This window comes from Corythoichthys intestinalis, chromosome 1 (genome assembly GCF_030265065.1).
Source record: "Corythoichthys intestinalis isolate RoL2023-P3 chromosome 1, ASM3026506v1, whole genome shotgun sequence".
NCBI lineage: Eukaryota > Metazoa > Chordata > Actinopteri > Syngnathiformes > Syngnathidae > Corythoichthys > Corythoichthys intestinalis.
In genome coordinates this window covers 45,394,107-45,415,495 of record NC_080395.1, presented here as the reverse complement: position 1 = coordinate 45,415,495, position 21,389 = coordinate 45,394,107, and the positions used below count along the sequence as shown (strand labels likewise).

General features: G+C 39.3%; 1 protein-coding gene across 3 annotated transcripts; it reads left to right on the top strand.

Annotated features, from left to right (window-relative positions):
* Positions 1–1,652: 1,652 nt before the first annotated feature.
* On the top strand, positions 1,653–20,800 carry dhx38 (DEAH (Asp-Glu-Ala-His) box polypeptide 38). 3 transcript variants are annotated; one of them, XM_057850522.1, is made up of 27 exons: positions 1,653–1,694; positions 2,012–2,339; positions 2,425–2,603; positions 2,677–2,814; positions 3,926–4,088; positions 4,336–4,454; positions 4,573–4,646; positions 5,251–5,406; positions 5,472–5,633; positions 5,721–5,828; positions 5,903–6,024; positions 6,109–6,246; positions 6,330–6,516; positions 8,413–8,598; positions 8,689–8,829; positions 8,926–9,036; positions 10,231–10,347; positions 10,444–10,551; positions 10,643–10,755; positions 10,841–11,049; positions 13,204–13,358; positions 13,459–13,614; positions 13,783–13,917; positions 14,009–14,134; positions 14,233–14,328; positions 16,431–16,549; positions 19,849–20,800. In XM_057850522.1, the coding sequence occupies exons 2-27, from the start codon at positions 2,020–2,022 to the stop codon at positions 19,928–19,930; spliced, it is 3,720 nt and encodes a 1,239-aa protein (XP_057706505.1). In that variant the 5' UTR covers positions 1,653–1,694; positions 2,012–2,019; the 3' UTR covers positions 19,931–20,800. The 3 variants fall into 3 exon arrangements, with proteins under 3 accessions (XP_057706505.1, XP_057706486.1, XP_057706494.1); XM_057850503.1 differs by having other exon boundaries at positions 1,666–1,894; XM_057850511.1 differs by having other exon boundaries at positions 1,666–1,894; positions 1,997–2,339.
* The last annotated feature ends 589 nt before the right edge of the window (positions 20,801–21,389 follow it).

The following is a 21,389-nucleotide window of genomic DNA, read 5'->3' as shown; positions in this document are numbered from 1 at the left end:
GTGTGTCGTCAGCGTAACAATGAAAGTTAATGCTATGTTTTCTGATGATGTTTCCTAAAGGAAGCATATACAGCGTAAAGAAGATGGGCCCGAGGACCGACCCTTACGGCACACCATAACTGACTCTAGAGTGCGGTGATGATTGCTGGTTTACATTGACAAACTGGTTCCTATTAGATAAATATGATTTAAACCAGCAGTGGGCTGCTCCTCTAATGCCTATGTCACATTCTTGTCTCTGCAATAAGATATTATGGTCAATTGTGTCAAAGGCTGCACTCAGGTCCAACAGAAGCAGGATCGAGACTAATCCATCGTCAGCGGCTAGTAGCAAGTCCTTACTTACTTTGACTAATGCAGTTTCAGTGCTATGATGAGCTCGAAAGCCAGACTAGAAATGTTCAAATAAACTATTGTCCTGTAGGTGCTGACAGCGTTGTTTAACTACCACTCTTTCAAGGACTTTGGAGAGAAAGGGTAGATTAGAGATAGGTCTATAATTGGCCAAGATGTCAGGATCAAGAGTAGATTTTTTCAAGAGCGGTTTAATAACTGTTTAATCGGGTTAATAATAATAATAATAATAATAATAATAATAATAATCCATCCATCCATCCATCCATCCATCCATCCATCCATCCATCCATCCATCCATCCATCCATCCATCCATCCATCCATCCATCCATCCATCATTTATATGACATTGCCGTTACCTTGAACGAAATTCCAACAATTTAATGTGTAATTATAACGAGACACAAAGATGTTGTTGACAGGTACAGTCTTCCTTTTATTCACATAAACATATATAAATTCATTTCACATAGTCACACATAAACAGTCACTGTTCTCATGCCACAGTGTTTTTTCTATTTTGTGAACACCAGAGTCAAGTACTGTTTTGATAACAGTATAAGGAGTCTGTCTTGTCCAAGGTTATGTCCACATTTTCTTCACTCTAGTGTTTTTTCATGTTTTTTTTTTTCATAAAGAGGGTTGTTCTACCCTGGCATAATGACAACTTTAACAATATAATCTCGAAGGTCGGGGCAGATCTATCTACTTGGGGGCACCTGCGTGGGGCTCTCGGGGACGTTTGTCCAGGCCAGCCAGCTTTTAACTATTCATTCCTTAACAAAAGCATTTATCACAGGCGATCATTGCTTTCTTTTTGTTCCTGAACTGTGTGTTGTCACAGTGTGTGTCTTGTTTGTTAAGAGAATAAATAATCTGGAAAAAGAGAAAATTGACTTTTTTCTACTTCAATAGGCAGCAAGGTTTTGAATGGGGTCAGGAAAGGGTAAAATACATGCAGATCTTTAACATGTTTTACGTCTGAATCGTGTTATTCTTGCCTAGAGGATCTGTACTAAGTATGCATCTGACAACCGGGTTGAATAATTGCGCCAATGAGAGAATCACAACAATTAAATTTGTTGGTATATTCCCCAAAAGTATTGTTTTACTTTTAAGTTTTGTTAGTTTCCTTATTTACACTGCTTAAAATACACGTCAAACTTGTTAAAACGCCGCAGGAGTGGTTGAATTAATTTATCACACCTTTTTAGAAGAGTTGGCCTTTATTTTAAGTGATCGTCTCCTAACCAGCAGGGGGCAGCTATGCGCTAAACGTTGCCAGAATTTCAGTAGAAGAAAAAAAAAAAACAATGGCTGCACCCTGTTCTGGCAACATGTACGTTCGGTTGACGAATGTGCTTTCAAAAATAATTCTTTATTGACTAGCCACGCATGTTTTCTAGCCTTAGTTGTTTTAAGTTAGAGTAAGTTAGAGTTGCATTTATTCAGCCTCAAAGACGCGCTTGGAGCTTTTTAGCGCTTTTCTTTCAGTCAGGACTGCTAGCTTACCAGCTTTTAGGCTTTCGCCACCCCTAGGTAGGTTTTACTGTCGTAATCGCTGACGTTAACAGAGTACAATGTATATGTAACTGAACGTCGGTTACACTGTTATATGAAGTTACCTATGATTAAATCTAGGATTTCCCCTTGCAGGAGGGGAAATGGATGACGATGACTCTATGCATAGACTGGAGGGGAGTGATGCTCAAGACCAAGTTGGAGGACTGATAGTGAAGAAAAAAAGTGCCGCTGCAGAACATCATATATTTCGGGCCCCTACCCCTCGAACGTCTCTGCTGGGCTTGGATCTACTGGCGGCCCAGAAAAGAAAAGAAAGGGAGAGTAAAGAGCAGAATGATGGCGAGGACGGAGCCAGAAAAAAATCCAGGGTTTCATCTTACAAAGACTGGGAGGAAAATAAAAGTGACTCTGGTTCCGATGATGAAGATGTAGAGGATAGTGGACAAGATAAAAAGGAGAAGTAAGTTCTTGACGCCGTATGTTTCATGTGTTATTTTCAGTGTACAACCTGTCGTTGTAGCCTGTTTTTGTTTTCACCACATCAGTAGAAAATACCGTACAAGTGGCTCAGAGACGCCTTCCAGTCCCGGAGGAGTGAGTGAAGAGTTTCGCCGCCGATACGAGCAGAGGGAAAAAGACAGACGTGAGCAGGGTGTCTACGTTTCCTCCAAAGATGACCGCAACAGAGACAAAGACAAGCGAAGGGACCGACGAAGTGAAAGAGGTGATTTTTAAAGCGCTCATGTAGCTAATTGTTAGTTCTCAACTATGATGTTAACATTGCTTTTTCTTGTGAGATACCCGAGAGGGCAGCCGCTTGGAGCGTTCACACCGCAGTGAGAGAAGCGAGCGCTCGCAGAGAGACGGTTGGTTGGATCGCATCAGTCGGGGTAGCAAGCGGGATGAACCACAAACACCACAACAACGCCCCAGAGGTAGGTAATAATAAAAAAAATACACTTGTAGCAGTAGTAGTATTTTTGTTTTAAATTCTACTGTATTGCTTTTCTATACACTACAAGACAACTTTGACACCTTAATTGTATAATTACAACCAGTGCTGGGCAATATGGGAAAAATCACAATACGAGCCATTTTACATAATGACAAAATATGCCACGGTTTGGTATATCTATAATTATTTAATGAAAAAAGTTATTAACCCTTTAAAGTCGGGGCCTATTTTGTCTGATTTTGCATGCCTTTGATGTTGCCTTTATAGTTCAGAGAAATAATTGTTCACAATGGCCTGGTTGGGTTCTTTTTTCCAGGACACCATAACCTTCATGTCAAAAACTGTTCTCTTCACTGACCAATTATTATCAACAAAAACATGAAAAAAAAATCCCCCCAAATTTTGTCAAAAATATGTAACGTTGATGTCCCATTGACATCCAAATATGCTCAATGAACCGCTTTGAAGCTTAGTACAATTTATTCAACTTGTTAGGATGAACATTCAACAAAAAATAAATGAGACTGAATAGTTTTATATTTGATTATTCAACAGAAACCGCAGGTATAGCCATAGGCATTATTGGCCTTTATACATACCATGGTCAAAGCAGGTTATATTCAGTAAGCCAACAATGCAAAGTAGTGAAGGGAAAAAGAAAAAAAAAAAAAAGAAAAAAAAAAAGACTTTTAACCCTTTTAAGTTTGTGTTGTGGGGTCATTTATCTCACCCCTTTTTGGCTGGTATGGGGCCATCTACTGGCCCTTTTTGCATCATTAATATTGGAAATATCCGCACTGTGTAGAGTTGATTACGGTGTGTTTTTATCATATAATATTAAAACTGAACATAGTGATGATAGGAGGAATTCATGATGATACGTAATTTGCCATCTTTTTGGCGATATAGATCTTTGTCATCCAGCACTAATTTCTACTGAGGTAAAACTACAAAAACTAACATTTATGCAATACAGGCTGTGCTAGTGAAGTGCTAAAAATCTTTTAGAAGATTTTCATAATGTCATATTTACTTAAATACGACTTACATGTACATACTAGACCAGTTATACCTATGTTTTTCAAACTCAGATGGTTCTACGCCTTCCCGCTCTAACTGGGAAGAAGACGACAGTGGTTATGCCAGTTCCCGGCATTCCCATTGGGAGTCTCCTTCCCCCGCTCCTTCTCAAAGAGAATCGGATCGCTCAGAACGGAGTCGGCACACGGGCCGAGAAAGCCAGAGAAGAGACAGGTGAACATTTTATGTTGAAAACCGTAGTCATCTTATTATAGCATTCACAGTGGTGGCAATGTTTTATCTCGTCACATTTAATGTTTTGTATGTAAAGTACTGTCCATTATTGAATATTAGAATTATTTACACATGTTGGCTGCCATTGACGGCGATAGACATCCAATCCATTGCTCTCAATGGCAGTGGATTGGTCAACGGCAGTGAATAAGTTAATATTGCAATGTCAACTCGGCTCTGACTTCAGATCAGTGAAAGGAAACTATGCTGCCGACACACCCCTGCCCACTCCGTCGTACAAGTACAACGAGTGGGCCAATGACAGAAAGCATTTAGGATCCACACCTCGTTTGTCTCAAGGAAAAGGTAACAATAAATTGCCCCCAAACCCTTAAGTGCCACTTAAGTGAAAATATGATACTGTATTTAATGCCTCTTTCATATTATTTTGGACATGAGTGATTATTTTCTTTGTTTATTGTAGGTAAAAAAGAAGGCGGGACTGGAATTACGTTTGACAATGAGGATGAGAAAGAGCAGTGGGAAGAAGATCAGAAGGTAGGTCAGTTGAATGATATGTATACTAGGGACTAATTACAATTTATTCCATTTCCTTCATTTTGAAAATTAAAATTAAAAATCAAAATCCATGTACAATTAATTTCACATGCGCTGCATTTTAGGACGAATGTGACATCAGTTAAACCCAAGCTCCTTTATGTTGGAGTTAACTTGGGGACTGCCAGTCAGGATGTGTCTTTGAGGGCTGTGCTTTTATCAGTTTTGAGCTGTGAGAAAAAATGGAATGGCAGAGGAAATTCTTAACTCAGATATTGTAGTTTTGGATTGAATGTCGATCACTGTCAATGGCAGCTCATAAGTTTATTTATGAAATTACATTAAAGCAGTACTTTACAAAGTAGGAAGGTTTTAATCTGTTTCCTTAGTTTGTATATTGTATGAGTTAAAATGGCAAAGTTACTGTGTACTCAATGTAAAAACCTTTCCTTTTTGAAAGCATCCAAATGTTAACATATTACCCCCGTGCAATCCTCACTCCACTGGCTTCCAGTTCCTTTTAGAATTGATTTTAAACTACTAATACTCCTGTTTGTTTTTAATTTTGTGAGTTAACTATATCTGTTTGTTCCACTGTTTGCAGCAAGCCGACAGAGACTGGTACATGATGGACGAAGGCTATGATGAGTTCCACAACCCCTTCACTTCCACGTCGGAAGACTATGTTAAGAAGAGAGAGCAGATTCTTCAGAAGCAAACTCAGAAACGAATATCCGCTCAAAAACGTCAAATCAACGAGGTATATAACACTAGCATACCATTCTTGTTATATCTTAATAACAGCTTATGTTTTTCTGTCATTAGGACAATGAGCGTTGGGAGACCAACCGTATGTTGACTAGTGGCGTGGTGCAGAGGTTGGAGGTGGATGAAGACTTTGAGGAGGACAATGCGACAAAGGTTCACCTGCTGGTTCACAATTTGGTTCCTCCCTTCCTTGATGGGAGAATAGTATTTACTAAGCAGGTAGATTGGCTTGGCTCTACAATATGCAATTGTGCAGTTTTATTCATCCTCTAGCCCTAAGTCTGCTCGTTTGTATTTTCACTGCAGCCAGAGCCCATTATCCCAGTGAAAGATGCCACCTCTGACATGGCCATCATCTCCCGCAAGGGCAGTCAGCTTGTTCGTAAGCATCGTGAACAGAAAGAACGAAAAAAAGTAGGTTGCTAATCTAAAATGGAGGAATTCTTAAATCAGTTCAACATATGAAAAATAATAAAATATCTTTTCAGGCACAGCACAAACATTGGGAACTGGCAGGCACAAAGCTGGGGGACATAATGGGCATCCAAAAGAAAGAAGACGATGCTTTTGAAAGCCAAGAGGTTGGCGAGGATGGCAAAGTAGACTACAAGTGAGTGTCTCTGGCTCATAGTGGTGTTTGGAGCCACATGTATTCATCATACCAACCAGGTTCTTTCCTGATTTGACTTCATAGAGCAGAGCAGAAGTTTGCAGATCACATGAAAGAGAAGAGCGAGGCCAGCAGTGAGTTTGCCAAAAAGAAAAGCATTCTGGAGCAAAGACAGTACCTACCAATTTTTGCTGTGAGGCAGCAGCTTCTTAACATCATCAGGTACACGTGCATTCAAAGACACATCAAAGATTCAGTTATTTTAACAGACCTGACAAAATTGTCCCCCTTACCCCCTCCTACAGGGACAACAGCATCGTGATTGTAGTTGGGGAAACGGGCAGTGGAAAAACCACGCAGCTGACCCAATACCTCCACGAGGACGGCTACACCAGCTATGGCATGGTGGGGTGTACACAACCACGCAGAGTGGCCGCCATGAGTGTTGCCAAGAGAGTCAGTGAGGAAATAGGCACCAACCTAGGGGAAGAGGTGAGGCAAACTATCCTCATTTATGGTTTGTAGCTTTTTGACTTCAATGTTTGGACGAAAAGGCCACACTTGACACATTTTAATGTCATTTGAATGTTGGATATACCACCATAAAACCTTTCAGAGTTGGTTCACATACATTTTAAAAACGAAGCAAAACTCGAAATGGATGCATTGAATATTCATGCCATTTTCTAAATGTGCGTCAGGTTTACTGAAGTCGCTAAATTACTTATAAGGGTAATGTTTGTCTAAATTTGTTATGCAATTAACTCAAGAACAGTCAATGTTGAATCTGTTATTCAAAATGATCTGTGATAAGCATAAGAAAGGGAACACTCCCATCTAGTGGTGGAAAAAAGAAGTATTGTCTAATTATTTGAATGTACTGTAGATAATTTTATTTTAATTGAGGGACCCAGATCGTTGATCGCTGTCATAAAGAAAGGTGTTAAAAAAGGGACCAATATTGTCTCTGTTAGTAATTGAATTTTACAAATAGTGTTGTGTAATATGGGAAAATTCTAATCAATGATATAGGCCATTTTATATCACCATTGGGATATGCCACGATGTAATATATATTAAATTATTTAATGAAAAAATATCTAACGATTATGACAGTTTTTCCCCTGTTCTATGTTATTGGTCAGCTGAATGTATCGAGTAAGCTCTCTGACAAACCCTGGGTAGAAACTAGAGATGCATGATAATATCGGTCACCGATAATTATCGGCCGATAATGGCAATTATGACGTCATACAGATAATCCAGATAAAACGAAATTCAACCGATAATGCAATCCGATAATTATATACTTGAGTTAGCCTCCAAATGTGGGCAATCAACAGTTTTGTCCACTTCTGCTAGTTTTAAGGAGGTGTTTTTGCAGTGTAGTAATGTGATATATGTTAGGAATGGCTTACTTTTAAAGGCATTTTTGTGCAACTTGGGTGTTTACTCTCTAAGTAATTGTTGCCAAAAGCTTACCATTACACATCATTGCCATTGTTTAGTTGTTGGAATTTACTACTTGTTCACATTTGATGTGGAAAAAAATAGGACTAAATTACATTTTTGCACAGTAACATTTGCTTTTTGTATACTTTAAAATTTTACACACATATTTGAATAGAATTATCGGCGTGACATTATCGGTTTATCGGGTTGAAGGGGCAGGAAATTATCGGTTATCGATATCGGTTGAAAAATGTATTATCGTGCATCACTAGTAGAAACAGTGACATCTAGAGGTTGAACTATTACATAAAGCAGTGGTCCCCAACCTTTTTTGCGCCACGGACCGGTGTTATGTAATGTGGGCCTTTTTTCCCATGGACCGACACTGTGTAACAGAAAATACAGTAAATATAAAAAAACATGACCGGGCTAAAAAAAAAAAAAAAAACGCATGGACTGGCAATGTGTAACAGAAAATACAGTAAATGTAAAATAACATGACTGGGCTGGCTAAAAAAAAAAAAAAAAAAAAAAATACGTGCAGGGAAAATGTAACTCCGGTCCCTGGCCCGTTGGTTGGGGTTTACTGATAAAAGGTAGAACTTAACCACAATGTTAGCAAACAAGGTGTGTGCAAAATGACAAATGAATAATGATAATTGGAATTATGAAGATAGTAACTTAGTTTATATTCTGGGGAAACATATCTGTCACCATTAAGTACTACTACATAATAATAGCTCATTAGCTGCTTTTGACAGTGCTAGACGTCTAATCCATTTCAACCGGTAGGGCTTGCAGCGATCATTTGCTACTATTCCATCCCACTTAAAATGGATTGGATATCAATTGCCGTCAATGGCATCCAATAAGTTAAAGTCATTGTATAAATAGATTTTGTTATTTGCAGTTGCTGTATTCTTCTCTATCACACAGGTTGGCTACGCAATTCGTTTTGAGGACTGCACGTGTGAGAAAACCATGATCAAGTACATGACGGACGGCATCCTGCTCAGGGAGTCACTGAGGGAGTCCGACCTGGACCATTACAGCGCTGTCATCATGGACGAAGCTCACGAGCGTTCCCTGAACACCGACGTGCTGTTCGGTCTGCTCCGTGAGGTCCGCTTCGCTTGTCACCCACTCTGCTTTAAAGAGGCAAAGAGTCATGCATGCCGTGATTCATTCCTTGTTCTTTGTCGTTCCTATCAGGTTGTATCTCGGCGCACGGACTTGAAACTCATTGTTACTTCGGCGACAATGGACTCGGACAAATTTGCCTCATTTTTTGGCAACGTACCCATATTTCACATTCCGGGAAGAACATTCCCAGTGGACATAATGTTTAGCAAGGTTTGTATGCTTGAGCTTTTTGGGTTTATGAACACCATGCTGATTGTTTATTGACTTTTATTTGTCATTTCTGTTTGGTTTTTATCTGTGATTCAGACTCCTCAGGAGGACTATGTGGAGGCAGCAGTGAAACAGGCCCTGCAGATCCACCTCAGTGGGTTGTTCGGGGACATTCTCATCTTCATGCCTGGTCAGGAGGATATTGAGGTAAGGCACAGGTGCAACGACAAAAAAAAGAGCTTTGTATATACACTTCATTTAGTTCCGCTTGATAAATTAAATATTACATTTGTTTTAATTTTATGTTTTATATAGTGATGATGAAGGTTTACGGATAATTAATCAAACTTCACGTTTTCTAATTTTAGAAATTAGAATGCATAATAAGGAACAATTAAAAATGTTTTCATTGAAGAAAGAGGTGGTAATTAACGTGATGCGTTTAATAAACCTGAATGTGAGTTTAACTTTTTTAGCTACTGAAATACATAAATATTTTAATGATATTGATCTGGACATTAATAGATCATCTGGGAAAATAAAGATCGGGACATGAATGAAATTCTCTCTTTTTTTGCTCTTAACTCATTGCCTGTCATTAGCCACGTTTACATGCTGACTTTTATCCATACCGATTCAAATCATTCCGAATGGAAATTTCACATCAGCTGTTTACATGTCACTTCATCTATTCCGATCCAGCGTTTACATGTGACTGCCTTTATTCCGAAAGGACGTTTGACAACTACCGTCTGACATGCGCAGATTAATCAAAACAAAGCGTCACGTTGCAAAACATGGAGATCGATCGTCAGATCAGCTGCTGTTTTAACTTTTCGAGTGGAAACAAAACTTCAGAATGATACGCCGTTCATTTAAAAAGTTGTGTGGGTGCGCTGTGCGTGTGCTTGGAAGCCATGTTGCAAGTGACGTTACTTACGTCACCGAGTGAAGTCACCACGTCAGTACGGAGCATGCGCAGAAAGAACGCAACCAGACACCATTCCGCTTCCCTGTTTACATGATATAATTTTACTTCTAATCAGTTTGGGAAAAGGAATATTCCACCCCTGTGAATCGGAATGAAATTCCATTCGGTTTGGGCCTGTTCATTCCGAATGAGGTGTTTATATGGAACACATTTATTCGGTTTGAACAAATATTCTGATTGTAATTGGAATATTTGGCTCCATGTAAACGTGGCAATTGATGGTGCTAGACGTCCAATCCATTTTGAGTGGTGAGAGAGGTTTGCAGAAAATGATCGCTGTCAGCCCCCCAGACAGACAATGAGTTAACGGTATAACAATGGATTTAAAATCAAACGAACAAAGTGTGTTTTAACTGCAGACTTTTTGTATATTTAATATACTGTGTTGCTATGAATCCTTGTCCTTGTAGGTGACATCTGATCAGATAGTGGAGCGACTGGAGGAATTGGATAATGCTCCTGCTTTGGCTGTACTGCCAATTTATTCCCAGCTACCCTCTGACCTGCAGGCCAAAATCTTCCAGAAGGTTTCTTTATATTGTTCTCTATGTATTGCATGTTTTCTGTTGTTCAGTGAGTTTGGCTACAGACATGGTCACCACCATTTTTATTCGCCCACTTAGGCCCCAGACGGTGTTCGAAAATGTATCGTTGCGACAAACATAGCAGAGACTTCCCTCACCGTGGATGGTATCATGTTTGTTGTGGATGCTGGATATTGCAAACTCAAGGTATTCCAATGCTTCAGCCATCTTGTTATGACAGTAATCCTTCAACAATGTTTTGATATACATATATATTGATCTATGCACTTAATGATAGGTGTTCAATCCTCGTATTGGAATGGATGCTCTGCAAGTGTATCCTATAAGCCAAGCGAATGCAAACCAGCGTGCTGGTAGAGCAGGTCGTACAGGACCAGGGCAGTGTTACAGGTATTGGTCTATTTTCTTAGCTGCAATTAAGAGTGTCATCGTCCCGATGTAGTACTAATTAATTCAACAAAAAAATTCCTCCCAGGCTTTACACTCAGAGTGCCTATAAGAATGAGATGCTGACCACCACCATACCAGAGATTCAGAGGACCAATCTGGCTAATGTGGTCCTGCTATTAAAGTCGCTGGGTGTTCAGGATTTGCTGCTTTTCCACTTCATGGACCCGCCGCCTGAAGACAACATGCTCAACTCCATGTACCAGCTTTGGATCCTGGGAGCGCTGGATAATACTGGTGCGTCAAATGGCTTTTAAGTCTATGAATGATCAAGTTTTACTGCCATTGACTGTGTTAGACGTCCAATTCATTTGTACTGGGTCGAGCAGGCAGTTCAAATAGAATGAAATGACGTCAGCCGCTCTCAATATTTGAGAATGAGGCAATAGCTCGCAGAAAAGTGTTATTAATTGGAAAAAAGTTAAAATGAATAAAATGAGATTTGGTGCTATTTAGTGGTGAGTTTATAGTTTACCGTATTTTTCGGACTATAAGTTGCAGTTTTTTTCATAGTCTGGCTGGGGGTACGACTTATACTCACGAGCGACTTACGTGTGAAATTATTATATCATTTCGCATGTTTTTTAGTGTTTGAAGTGACACTGATGGTTTGGTAAATTTGTTAGCATGTTCTTTACAGTTATAGTTACCTGAATAACTCTTAATAGCTATGTTACGTTAACATACCGGCCATGTTTGCATTTCGTTGTTCATGCGTCATGTAACATCATACTCTACACTTATTCAGCATGTTGTTCTCTATTGTATTTTTATTTTAAATTGCCTTTCAAGATGACATATCCGTTCTATGTGTTGGATTTTATCAAGTAAATTTCCCTCAAAAATGCGACTTATACTCCGGTGCGACTTATATATGTTTTTTTACCTCTTCGTTGGGCATTTTATGGCTGGTGCGACTTATACCCAGGTGCGACTTATAGTCCGAAAAATACGGTACATCTCAACGAAATATTCCCATTGTTGAATAGCCTTCCCTTCTTTTGACAATTGTGTAATTTTAAATATTCTATTAGATTAAGAAATATAAAAATCGTAAGTACGCTATGACTTTAAGTAAAAAGTGTTTATTATTCCACTCCTTAATTCATGCAGCTCATACATTAAACAAAAAAACTTGAAATTTCAAAAGTCAATGAATTTCACTTTTTATATTTTGATGAAAAACTTTTAATTGCAACATTCTAAGTAAAATTGACTCCCGTTAAGTAATTTGACTCAACATTTTAAATTTGCAATACAACACTGATAACCGACGATTTATCTGTGGAAACGTCACTAACTGCAACAAACTTTGTCCCCACGTCACACATGAGACCATTGTTTACATTTGGAGTAAATTTGCTTCCATTGATTTACAAACTCTTGCAATGCTTTATATTGAGGAACACATGCGATGGCTGGAGGTTATTATGGACAATTAATTTTCGCTTTTGTTATGAATGTACTTGAAAATGAATGAATGCAGCTGGCTGTGGAAGCTTTTTTTCCTGCAAACATTCTGGTGTGGACTTAATTATTTTTTTCAGGACGTATTCGGGCAGGACTCTCGGTTGTAATGACCTGCTAGGTGTAGACATGACATTAAAAAGGAAAAAAAAAGCCTTTTTGACGCAAAACTAAAAAAAAAAGTTATTGGTTAAAACTTATGTAAACTGTACTAGAATTAAGTAGTTTGAACTCAACATTTTAAGTAAATTGGACTTCCGTTAAGAAGTTAGAATCAAATATTTGTTTAAATTAAGTTGTTAAAAGGAATTAAGTATACCGTACTCAAAATAACAAGTTACTTAAGAGAACTTAGGAATTTGAGTTCTGTCTTCTTAAAATCAAAAGTTAGCATGCCAGTGTTAAATCAGCATTGATAAACAGGCCTGGATGAGATGAGTTGGCTGTTTAGCCAGTGAACTAATTGCCTGGTAACAGATTCAGTATTTGATTCGACTGGTCGGGCCTCAATTCAGTCTCATCCTTAGCCATATTCCAAGGATTTTTCAGATTTAGGGGTGAGGAGGGACTTTTGATGATTCCCTGTATGGTGTGTTAACAGCAGATTCTCTCTGATTAAGGTTTACCCGCTCTAAACTTGCTGCTCTGCTTCTCCCACATAGTAAGCTTCTTAGACTGTCGTCTAATCATTCAAATCAGAACTGGCAAAGTTTTTTGATCTTGTTCTTTTCCCCAGCCTTGAGTATTCAGAACTGTCAGTTCATCCCTCTATGGTAAACTGATTAAAAAAAAAAAGTCATTATGCTGCCTTCTCTGTATGCTAAGCAGGCTTTTGTTGGAAAAGAAGTTTATAGGCCCTCTTGTACATGGCCATACGCCATACACTTAATTATTCTTTATGTATGTCTTCATTGCTTCTCTCAGGTTCTCTGACGCCGACCGGTCGGATGATGGTGGAGTTTCCCCTCGACCCAGCGTTGTCCAAGATGCTGATTGTGTCCTGCGACATGGGCTGCAGCGCTGACATCCTCATCATCGTTTCCATGCTCTCTGTGCCGGCCATATTTTACAGACCTAAGGTTTGACCCTCTCTGGTTTTTGGATTCTTTAATTTTGTCGCTGTATGCCAGTTTTCTTACTACTTATTAATGTATGACTACATCATATGTGCACCCGTAGGGCCGTGAGGAAGAGAGTGACCAGGTCAGGGAAAAGTTCTCGGTGCCTGAGAGCGACCACCTGACATACCTTAACGTCTACACGCAGTGGAAAAACAACAATTATTCCAGCATCTGGTGCAACGATCACTTCATTCACACCAAGGCTATGCGCAAGGTTGCACTCCCACACGCACTCTTGACAATGGATGACATGATTTTCAATTTGTTCGGCTCCAGACATTTTTTTAAGTGTCACAGTAATAGCTCTGCTTCAAAGTTTCATTTGTATAAATACTCATACATATTAGGTGTTTAAGTGTTTATTGAATGTGTTGTGTGGCAGGTGCGTGAGGTGCGCTCCCAATTAAAAGACATCATGGTGCAGCAGAGGATGAACTTAATGTCGTGTGGATCAGACTGGGATATAATTAGGAAGTGCATATGCGCCGCTTACTTCCACCAGGCTGCCAAGCTCAAGGTATTTGGTTTCACTTCTCTGTTTGGCATATTAGAGTACATGATAGAAAACTTTGCACATCTGTGTAATGTAATGTGTAATTTGCTCCCAGGGCATTGGTGAATACGTAAATGTGAGGACAGGTATGCCGTGTCACCTTCACCCCACCAGCTCCCTCTTTGGTATGGGCTATACTCCTGACTACATCATCTACCACGAGCTTGTAATGACTACCAAGGTGAAACCTTTGAACTGAACTGAACTGAAAATGCCTTAATCATTGGTGATGTGTTTTTTTTAACTTATTGTAATTATTAATTAATTATCGTCTTGTAGGAGTACATGCAGTGTGTAACTGCAGCGGATGGAGAGTGGCTGGCAGAATTAGGGCCCATGTTTTACAGCATCAAACATGCTGGGAGAAGCAGACAGGTATGACTGAATCTTTTTGTGAGTTACAGAGCCTTTCCCAAAAAAAAAAAAAAAATATCAGGTTTTATGCAGGTCATTAAAAAACATTTAAAGTCATTAAATGGATTTTGTGAAAATTCAGGCATTAAAAGCATTAAATTAAATGTGCGTGGGATTAAAATTTATGTAAACTTGACTGGTTTGGAAATGGGTGATTATACTTCCCAGTTTTGCTTCCTATAAGAGGTACGTTATCATAAGCCCAGTAATCACTCCTATGTACCGGGAGCTACTCTGGTTGCTAATTTTAGGGCGGAAGGTAATACCCATCGGGTGCTAGTGTTCCTTTCAAAACTGAAAATAAACTTTTTTTTGTTTTGTTTTGTTTTAAGCCACGTTCAAAGTCCCCTCGGCAATAAAATTTTCGCAAATGATCACTCCAAATATAATGTAGAAATTAGGCCTGAGCGATATTGGAAAAAACTATCGTTCCGATTTTCGGGGAATTTGCAATATATTGCGATATTAAAACTAGAAGAATTTTCACCAGAGTTGAATAGCTCTGTTTGGAATAGGCCAGAATGATATTGGAAAAAAATTAAACATTGCGATATATATATATATATATTCTTCATCTTTTTTAAGGTGCACCAGCACAAAATGTAGGCGCACCCACATTTTTCATTGCATCACCTTTAATGACATACTTTCAACTCATTCACACACCCACGATCCCAGAACTGTGAGGTGGAGGTGCTAACCACTGTCCCACCGTGCCGCCTTCATAATGTGAATTGTTTTTAAACAAGAATAATAATAAGAAAAATGCTTGTCTTTATCAAATGCTTTATTGAGTAAGTCCACTCAAATTCACCCACGCTGCCGAGAACAGCCTCTCACTTACACGGTGACTAAGTTGGCACAGCACACTTCAGACTGAACTGCAAGTTTAACAATGATTAACACATTTGTACCTTTGATCGTAGAGCTACCAAGCCTTCTCTGGCCAGATCAAAGCTACAAGCCTGTCAATCATCTTTAAATTTAAATACCAATTGCCAGCTGCACTGGTGACCAAGGAAACATTTGTGGTGTCCAGTGAGTTTAATTAATGAAAAATAATGTGCCTTTTTCCTGCTGAGTGTGTATTATCATCACAATGATGGTAATATCCTTGTAGACTCTACAATTATGTGCTCGTCGTTCAACGTTCATTAGAAATGGTTGGAAACATTTATTTATTATGGACTAAAACCTTTGAAGTTTAGAGGCGAGTAATTCTCGACTAAAACTAGACGAAGACAAACACATTTTGAAATGACTAAGACTAATACGTATTTTTGTCCAAAAGACAAAGCCTAAGACGAAAATTAAAAGGGCTCCCAAAAACGACAAAGGATCAATTTTGGGGCAGTTTACATGGCGACTCTGTGACACAAAGACGCAATGACTGAGTAGCGGACTCGCATCACGTGCATATGGTGTCGGGGAAGACGGAAGGTGAAGACGAAAAATTCTGAATCCTGCCTCCAAAGTGGAAGAATCCGATTGCGGGGGGTTGAGGGGGCCTCCTCGGCATGCATATCAAAGGCTCCTGCGGCGCGAAACCGCGGCGTTAACGCCAGCACTCGTACACGTCACATTGAGCGTGCGCAGCAGTACTACTAAACATTAAAAACAGCAAATATGGGGAATGTCGGCTTTAATTTACTGTTCTAGTAATATTTCTAAATTAAATATGTTGAACGTTTCAATTTTTGTGTCTTTTTGAACAAAAGAAAAATGACATTGCTTCGAGTGGGCGGGCATATTTTTTTTCGGGCTGAGGGAGCTTGGTAGGGTCAAAGTGCATCATTCTCTGTCGCCCTGTAAATCTGCACTACCCCCTAAGGCCTGGCATGAATACTACATCATTTCCATGCGGAATTGCGACATTGTTCAAATGGAGACGCAAATGCAAATTTGTAATTGTTCGTATTCTCGGTGAGTCACCATGTAAACGGCCCCTTAGTCTTCTCAAAAGATGATTCAGCTGTTTTAGCTCCACGGAAGGATGTTTTTTTTCCCAACCCCAAAGCTTTATCATTCCTCTCATGGCTTCTGTGTGTTTGCATCACCTCCAGGAAAACCGCCGGCGGGCCAAGGAAGAAATCAACAACATGGAAGAAGAGATGGCTTTGGCTGAGCAGCAGCTACGAAGCCGTCGCGAGGAGAACGAGAGGAAGAACACCGGCAACGTGAAGTGAGTTGCTGAGCGGTGACAATGACGCTCCCGTCAAGCCCACCTTTCTATTCTTTATGCACAGCAGAGATAGAAGCGGTTCATTTAGCCACCTGCCCTTGCCGCGTCTCCGCCCCTCCCTTTCGGTGGACTCTCTCACTCTTCATGATGAGCTTTTCTCACCTCTGGTCCCCGCAGACGAGACAAAAAGAAATAATATTGACTCCGGGTTGACCCCCATTACTGCAGCAATTTAAATTGGGCGGCAGCAGAGCACAGAAAGCAGGGGGAACCTTCATTTTCAAATTAGACCCCCAAAATTAATTTCACACCCATTCCCGAGTTTTACAGAGAGAAAAGGCTTTTAAAGACATGTTTAAAAACTAACTTTCTTGTTAATTAATACGCCGGTTTATCTACATTGTGTGACTGTGCCGGTGTGAAATCTGCTGAAAATAATCACACTCGAGGAAAGGGATTAGAATGAGATTCAGGCAGCAAGTGGGATGTGTGATAATGACTGTGTTGGGATCTCCGGGGTCTCGGCGGCCTCATCATCCCACTGCTGAGTGACCCACTCCTTTCTGTTGGTCTATTCATGCCAACTTGAATACTTCTTTGGCACTATTTGATGAACTGAAAAGTAATGTATTTTCCGGACTATGCCACTCTGGAGTAAAAACGATCCCCTTTTGCCATAATGGCAAACAACAAAACAAAAATAGAAACCATAGGTCGTACCACATGATAAATCGCTTTTTTTGTTGTTGTTTGTTTTAGGATAATGTATGTTGTGTATTATGTATCTATACACAATCGACTTACTTGGGGTCCAAACCACCTTCACGGCCAGCTGTTTTGCACAGCAGTGCTAATGCAAGATTCCTCCAGATTAGCAAAATACAACATTGAGATGATCAAAGGGCCTCTTTTCACCGGGCATGTCCTTCTTTCATTAATTGAAGATATATATCATCTTTGTGTGTATTGTGAGGTTCTCAACTCTAACACATTTCCAGCCATACCATACATTTCTCATACAAAAGATATAACTTAACCATTTTCATCATGATAAAATGAAGTCGCCTAAACTTAAAACTGTTCATTTTTTGCTGCAATAGACTTTTTGATCAAAACAACACGCTTTTTAGGTCTCTGGCAGCAAAACACACGGGCATGGACAGTATACGTAGATGACACATTGAATACGGCTGCCTAATGGAGCCAATGTGCCATACAGCAAGGGTTGCCAACTCCCTGAAACAAAAATAAGGGACACCTCATTGGTAGAGTTTTTTTAAATTATTTGACTCAAACCTGAAATAAGGAAATGGGTGCATATGTGAGTGATATAAGCACGTGGAAAAACAATAATTATCAGCAATGTATTTTGATTAAGAAAATAAAATAATTACTGGACTGTCTCAGGAAATATACAATATTCTAATTTCCTGATACAGTCAGGAAATTAGAATATTGTGTATTCTAATTTCCTGAGACAGTCCTGTATATATACACAGGACTGTCTCAAAAAATTAGAATATTGTGTATTCTAATTTCCTGAGACAGTCCAGTATTTGTCCCAAAACTGTATGATTTAACCTTTTGTTTTTGGCTGTTTTTTTTTTTTTTTTTTTTTTTTTAAAAGATATTTATTTTATATAATTGTTATTTTGTCTCTTTAACGCATGTAAAAATGTTTGACATGCCCTGGGTATTGTTCTTTTGTTGTTCTATTGTTCTGGGCTTGTTCGCTACAATTTTTCTCGGCACAGTGTCATCTATGTGAACTGTTATTGCGACACAATAACCTAGTACATTACCATCGTGACCCCAAAAATACATTAAAATACGTATTCATTAAGTTAAGTGTTCAGACGTCCGTTCAGACGAGCATGGGTGGCCTCTACACTGCAAAAACACACCTCCTTAAAACTAGCTAAATTCCCGTGTTTTCAGTGTAAATCTACTATAAATAAGTGAAATTATCTGCTAATGCTTCAAGTAAATTTTACTCACTTAGGTTTCTTGAAACAGAAAAAATAGGTAGCCCAAAATAAGCTTAACAGACTTATTTAACACAATAAATTTATATATTTAATCTAAAAAAAAAAAAAGCTTGTTTGTCAGAAATGTTCTTAATTCAAGAATATATATTGTTCAAAACTATAGTTGAAAGGATTTTTTTTCTTGATTTAGGTGAAACATTACCAACTTTTATATGTATTGGTTTAATAAGGACATATAGTAATAATTACTTTAAGTGGAATAATATGACACATTAATCTGTTAACTCTTTAACACTCAAAACAAGTTGGAGAAATTATTTGACTAGTTGTAAGAAAAATAAATAAAATGTTATATATTTGCAATGCAGTGTCAAGCACACACATGCACGGATAAAGACATTTACCATCAAATTAAAACAATCATATATTCGGTTCTCTGTGGTCAATCGGTGCCAAATAAAAACTGGGAGAGAATTTGAAGTCCTCACTTTCAAGTTATGCCGACGGCGCTTTAAAGACGCCTCATGATTGATCATGCATCATAGGACTCGTAAGGGTTAAATACAAAGAGCATTTTGTGCTGTAAGAAAAAGTGAGGTAAACCATCCATGCTGCTATTTTGTCTTCCTGACAATTGACAGTACCTCGACCAATGAGATGAGTGGGATTTCTCGTTGTCGTTGTTCTGTCAGCTCATTGGTCACAAAGCAGGAGGGTAAATACATTTCCCTGCATGTTCTTGGAAAGCATCAGACACCATTTTCGAGTTTCATGATAATGCAGCACAAAGCGCCTCCCCTGTAAGATAAATACAGGACGCGTACTTTTGTTTCTGAATAGGGGATGATTCCGTTTTTCAAGGGATGGTTGGCAACCCTACAGCCGTCTGGAATGGGCCTCCTATCTAATTCGAGTGCATTTATTTATGCAGTTGGCGTAGATCATAAAAGCAGTTATTTCCTTCATTTTATATCTTTACGTGATGATCTTTTTACGCCCAAAAATGACATTTCAACTATTTTATTTTTTTACCCATAGCTTATATCCTATAGTATTCTATTAAAGTCTCATGAGGAGAGGGTTGTGTGTATGTGTGTGGCTGTCAAGCGTGCGTGATTAAAGAAGATGGATGACACTCTCAGAGCGAGGCTTCATCCACTCGTCCTTTCACTCTCATCGCTCCCTGATGGCCTCGCGTTCTCGCTGCTCCTCCGGTGATCTGTCCATTCCCCGTCTTCTTATTTTGCTCACATGTCTTGTCGCTCATTGGTCCAGATCTGCCTTACACAATTTGTCTTTTCTGTGCCTTAGGTCGTTGAGAATCTGCACGCCGGGGAGACGTGAAGAGGCCCCTATGACACCCCGACGCACCCCTTCCCGATTTGGACTGTAATGGCGGAGTCATATGGCGAAGCACCAGCACCTGCAGTTCACATGCAGACCACTAGGGAGAGAACTTGTATAAGACAAGGACCACCAAAATATCCTCACGCCCTTTTTTGTCTTTTTTTTTACCTTCAGTGAAAAAAAGGATCCAGGAAAGCTACTGTATGAAATTTCTGTACAATAATTGTCCGTGTGGACAAGAAAAACCCATGTCCATTGAAATGTCTTCATTTATGAGAACTGATTTCGTTTCTATGTTCGTCATTCTGTATTGACCACGTCCTGAATTGTTGTCATAAAGAAGTCCTTCACCCACTTCAGCAATATTCATATCATTGTACTCATGGTAAAAGTGTGCTCACACAGTCACGCTCTCGTTTACTATGTGCTCAAAGTTAACTTTGCTTGTATTTTTGCAAGGTGAAATAGCTTTGCTCCATACCACATTGAACGCCAGCGATGTTAAATTCACACATTAATACTTTACCATATTTCGTTTTTGTACATCTTTGAATGACATGACGCACGGAAACTCATCTTGCATTTTTAAACTTAAAACAGTCTTCATCTCAGTGTGGGTCCCCCCCCCCCCCCCCCCCGTTTTTTTATTTTTATTTTTTGAATATTGCATGGGGCGTTTATTAATATAATTTATGTATAGCAGAAAAATAAATGTCAGCTATTTTTCTAATCTACGGTGAATTGATTATTGTGATGCCTATTTTGTGTCTGCGTTGCAAATGTCCGACAATGTCTAAATGAACCCTTTCAGGGACAGTGGTCACTACAGTAGCCTATTAAAAAAATATCATTAACTCATATACTGCTGCATAAGGTCACAGCGTATGTATTGAGGTATTAGAGGGAGATATTAAAAAAACCTATTGATGGCAAGAGTTGTCCAATCCATTTTAACTGGGAGGTACAGTGTTTTTTTTGCAAATTAGAATATACATTGGTGGTTAAGTGGTTAGCATACCTGCTTAACAGTTTTGACATCAAGGGTTCAATCTGAGGCTCCAGCCTTTCCATGTGGAGTTTGGATGTACTCTCCAATGGAGAGTCGATTATTAGATGCATCGCGGTTCGACACGTGACGATTCGATTACGATTCATAAATGTTCAAAAACGATGATTTTCCCTAATAACTTTATGACAGCCGCTCGTAGCGGAAAGAAATTCAAAACACGTCTGCAGTCCGAGCACCTTTAACGGACGCACGAACAACGTTGGATGTGAAGAGAATGCCACCGGCCACCAGAGGGCAGTGCCTTCACGTAAGAACGTTGCTTCTACTAAGAGGGGGCGAGTGAATAGTTGGGAAGCGAGATGCTGTAGTTCGTTGCTCCTTGTTTTTAAGTTGTCCAGCAGTAGGTTCAAGTCTTGTTAATTGGAAAAGGTCCCTAATGTTTTACTAAGTCCCGTGTCTGTCTATCAGAGGTGAGTACACGAACCCTCTTGTGCTG